General features: G+C 48.1%; 1 protein-coding gene across 1 annotated transcript; it reads left to right on the top strand.

Moving 5' to 3' along the window:
• The first annotated feature begins 1,029 nt into the window (after window positions 1-1,029).
• LOC144106656 (uncharacterized) lies at window positions 1,030-4,291 on the top strand. Its single transcript, XM_077639493.1, has 2 exons — window positions 1,030-1,324; window positions 3,039-4,291. Exons 1-2 carry the CDS (start codon window positions 1,034-1,036, stop codon window positions 4,212-4,214), a joined length of 1,467 nt encoding a protein of 488 aa, XP_077495619.1. The 5' UTR covers window positions 1,030-1,033; the 3' UTR covers window positions 4,215-4,291.
• Window positions 4,292-4,763: the final 472 nt, after the last annotated feature.

The following is a 4,763-nucleotide window of genomic DNA, read 5'->3' as shown; positions in this document are numbered from 1 at the left end:
GAAATTTTTTCCACTGATAATTTTGACCAGGCGCTGCTGCTGTATTTTGCGTCGTGACATTCTGTGACGTTTTTTCTGCAATTTCATCAGGTTATCATTATTCTGAGGGGTAGCGTATGCAAGTTCATTTCTGTGAGATTACGGAAAAATCATTCTACATAACTGAAATGCGTGCTTGTTCACTTTTGTTCTATTCCCATGTTTCGGTCTCTTTCACATGTTAAACGCAAGAGCTTATTTATAATTGATGTTAATCGAGAGAAAATGTTGTACGACACGCCCACCTGCTTGGTATCGTTGAGACAGCAGTATTTGTAAATAAATAAAAACATAATTAAAGTGAGTCGATGTAATGTAAACATACGGCGAGCGGCCGGTGCGTCCAGCTCTCTCCCGCAGTGTACTTATCAAGCTCCCCAGCAGCTGTGCGGCCGTTGCTTTGCACACCGTGTATACCCTCAGGTCACAACAATCTGCACAACTGATAGATTTCACCTCTGAATGTCGAAGCCACAGTAGCCCTTTGACCCGTGCCCCGGAGATGGGGTGTCTGAGTTCGCTACACGCAAACGGTTTCCCTTTGAACCGTCGCTATAGATCAGTCAGTGTTGTGCCGAACGCTGATATCTTCTACCTTCGTAATGCCGTAACCATAACACGAAAGGACGAAATCATAAGAAGCTACGATCAGCTTTTGTGAGGCGTGGAGGTGTGATTCATGATCCAGAAAGGAAAATAGTGGCTCCGAAAAAACACACACAGTAGAAGAACGACGTAGGACAAGTGATTCATGGCTGTGTGCGAGCTGTAATGACGGTTATACAGAGCACTAGTTGTTTTCAAAACCTTTGTTTCTTTTATCTATAAAAAACATTTATTGCTATGGCAGTATTATACGATAGTGACCTGTCTTTTAGTCCCCATAGCAACTGAAGACGGGTGAACGGCCTGCCAATGGGGACATGTGCGATAAGGGTATAAGAGAAGGACTTACTTTCACATCAGTGCAGCAGTTGGGGGTGAGAACCCAGCCATGCCATATCAGGAACCCAGGGTGCTGCACTTACTGCGTGACCACGTAGCTGGCGTCAACTGGCGACCGACGCGGCTTGCTGAGGACGTGCCCGGCAATCGTGTCTGTGGCCTCTGCCGCACGATTTCCAAGCAGACGGTGCTGCTTCCATGCTCGCATTCCCTGTGCGAATCCTGCCTGAGAGCTAGCGTCCATAAGTGCGGCAGCGTGTGTCCCTTGGACAGGGAGGCGTTTTCTGAAGATGAGTGCGGTTGGTATACGTACCCCGAAAGGAAGAAGGCTGCTCTGAAGGTGCGTACCAGTAGGATTGGTTTGATATCCGCCGACTGGGAAATAGCAGATTTTATTGTCCGGTTCAGTGTGCTTGGGATACTCTATAAGTCCGCAAAAGCAAACGAACTGTGCGAGTCACTCCGCAGCTAGGGCGCCTGATGCTATTGCCTACCCACCCATTGTTGAAAAGACTCCATTTTAAGCTGCTGCTGTGGCTCAGTGATTATGGCGCTCGGCTGCTGACCCGAAAGACGCGGGTTCGATCCCGGCCGCGGCGGTTAAATTTCGATGAAGGCGAAATTCTAGAGGCTTGTGTACTGTGCGATGTCAGTGCACGTCAAAGAACCCCAGGTGGCAGAAATTCCCGGAGCCCTTCTCTACGGCATCCTTCATAGCATGAGTCGCTTTGGGACGTTAAACACCCATAAACTAAACCAAACCAGACTACATTTTGGGTCCACAGTTTAGGTCAGCGTGCCTGGGATGTGAACACGAATTTCCTAAATCTCTACCTGAAATAAGACTTCAACATCTTGTAGTGGGAATATTTCGGATATTGAAGCAAAGTGTGAAAAATATCGACTTTCGGAAAACTATCACACCATCAGGGCACTGCATATCTGCTTCAAAATCGTGTTCTCGTCTCGTCCCTGAACAGGTACGTGGTGTTCTTGGGCGCCCGTTCCGGGCGGCAGGGCTGTGACATCTTCTGAAAATGGCGCGTGGTGCCGCGATTACGCTTTACGAATGCTGGTCGTTCTTGCGCTGGTATCCACTCGATTTGTGTCGACTGCGCCCAACGTTGCTCGTGTACAATCAATATGGTGCAGTAAGTGCCGCACAACTTGACATCCTTTACTCTCGTTACAGAGGCCAGGTTACTGTTTTCGTGTTACTCAGGGCAGCTGCTCTGAAGTGTCCTGTACTGACTAGTATCTAACCCAGCTTTTTATGAGTCTTGATATTCGTCGAACTTGAGGATGACGCCAAACACGGATGACGTCGAACCGTCGAGCACGTTTTGCAGCGACAGCTGTTAAAGGGCCGTTTTCCGGGGTAACAGTCGACGTAGTGGTAGTGGTGGTAGTAGTCGGCGTAACCGGAGGATGGTAATCAAGGGGAAGGAGCTGGGCTATCGTGGACGGAGGAGGGTTTTACGAGTGCGGAGCATTTACCGTCGGAGGGTTCTTGCCGTGGATGAGGAAGAGAGAGGGTTGCCGTGGAAGAAAGCGGGCGAATATGGCGATAGCGGACGGATGCCTGAAGAGAGGCTTAGCGGAGCTGGCGCCGCGCGCCTGGAGTAGCAGACTGGAGAGGAGTGCTAGGCGAGGATCGAGTATGTGCGAATAACTCAAAATATTGCTCTATATTGCTATACGTACGTGAATGTCTCTCCGATTCTTTAAGTCAGTGCGTCGCGAAATGAAAAAAATTTGACAGCTCTCGCTGAATCGTGCATTGCACAGTGGTTATCGTCTTGTGAGTTTTTTTTTAATCAGTTCTACTCAAATCTGCCACGCGAGACGGAACGGCGAGTTGTCACTGATCGTGCACTAAGCAGGGTCCAACACGTGATGCTACCACTCGTGCCATCTGCCGGCATGGCTGAAGGCAGAGGATTGATAAGTGGCGGCTTGAGCTTGAATAAATTTCAAGCATTGAGACTTACTCGTGTGCTTGCGCTTTAAGCTCTTCGTTACAATAAACGACTTCTGACATTTTTCTTTTCAAGGCCCACTGCTGGAATGAAGCCCACGGCTGTGATTTCGTGGGCACCATGGCTGCCGTCCTGAGACACTACGAGAATGAATGCACCTTCCATGCAATTGAATGTCTCCGGTGCGGCGACGGAGTCGTACACAAGGACCTTCCGGCACACATCCTTGCTGGGTGCAGCGGCAGCACAGCTTTAGCCACTGCAGAGCAGACGTCTTCTCAAGACAGCCATCTTACCGTTCAAGACGTAAGAGCAGCCATGGGGGAACTGAAGGCGGTCATAAGGAACCCGTACCAAGATCAAGCGCCTGCTCTCCAGACTGACATCAACCATCTTATGGAGCAATACAGGAATGACGCTACGGAATTGTTGAAAGCCATACGTTTGCTTACTGAGTCGGCCGATAACATAAAGCGGGAGTTGTTGCTTATAGCTGCAAACATTCCTTCGAATCTTGCTCCAGACCAACAGTCGCGAGGAGATTTTGAAGAAAGCACAGCTGGCTTTTCTGGAGGCGGAGCAACAGGAGAGGCCATGCCTTGTCGCTTAGAGATGTTGCTGATCCTTCGCAGGCTCGAAGTATTAGCCAAATCGCCGCTAAGCTTTATGGGACTCTTACGAGAGAATGTTCATTCAGAGGTAAGCGCGACCATTACTGGCATGCACCCGTCTTTACAGATCGATATGTTGCATGGTGGGAACGCTGCTGAACGCCTGTCTACAAAAGCGTCTCTGCTGAACTATACCTACGAGTTGAAGATCGCAAACTGCACGGGCATGAGAACGGTAGAAGCCGATCGTCTTTCAAGTAAACGGCACGAGGTGGCTTTTTGGCATCGCAGGGACACGTATGTCGTGGTTGGCGCCTACACTCGCCCGATGAAAAGTGGTCTGGACTTGACGCTCTCCTTGAAGTCGTACGGCCTCCTTGAGTCTTCTCACTTGATATCACGTCGATCCGAAGTCAGACTCTTGCATAAAGACGAAAGCAAGTGTCGCGTCTTGAGGAAATTGAAAAGGCAATGCCGGCACGACGCAACTTGCTTCCAGTGCAGTTACAGTACAAAACTTGACGCACTCACAGACAAGGGATTCTTCGAAGACGGAGAACTGACGTTCGAACTGGCCTTATACCGAGAATCCACGGTTGAACGGCAGCGTCGGCTACGTAACCGTCAGTCAGTGATGTAAAATACTCGTTGTAGTAAAATACTTTTGTGTTTTGCTCGCCATCAGGTGGGCCCTTTTACTGATTTCAGTTGTTTACTTTTATTTCATAAAAAATACATGAACACACACTGAGCTGATTGTAGCATCCTCTCTTTTCGTGCACATTGATATTTGATTAAATAAATGCGGTTGTGAATCCAAATGCAATGCAGTGAATGGACTGCAGAGCTTCAGCTTGCAGTTCGCTTTCTTGTAACCAATTGGCGGTATTCGTAATTATCACAAATAAAAAAATGTTGCATACTTTACAGCAAGAAATATCGATGATTGTATAAAAAATTATAACAAAAGGCTAGTGTCCGTCATTCTGCGGTTTGTTCACTATTACGCAGGGGTTGTATTCGTACTCAAATATGCAGATTTAAGTCGATTCCACATTTTGTACAAAAGCTATGTCTGCCGCCTAATGCTCCGCATTGGTAATTTCTTTAGGAACGCTTTCCGGCCGAACTACGAGAAGGTCTCATATTTAGAGTAATAGTTGGAAAGAAGTAGTCATGGTAGGTCAAC

Source organism: Amblyomma americanum, chromosome 10, assembly GCF_052857255.1.
Source record: "Amblyomma americanum isolate KBUSLIRL-KWMA chromosome 10, ASM5285725v1, whole genome shotgun sequence".
Lineage (NCBI taxonomy): Eukaryota > Metazoa > Arthropoda > Arachnida > Ixodida > Ixodidae > Amblyomma > Amblyomma americanum.
The sequence above is the reverse complement of the archived record's forward strand: the minus strand, read 5'-3'. Positions and strand labels throughout refer to the sequence as shown.

Bases quoted from the DNA above. Each gene is read 5' to 3' on its own strand.
- LOC144106656 (XM_077639493.1), top strand. From the start codon at position 1,034: ATGCCATATCAGGAACCCAGGGTGCTGCACTTACTGCGTGACCACGTA. The intron at 1,325-3,038 runs GTGCGTACCAGT...TTTCTTTTCAAG, and splicing joins GGAAGAAGGCTGCTCTGAAG to GCCCACTGCTGGAATGAAGC.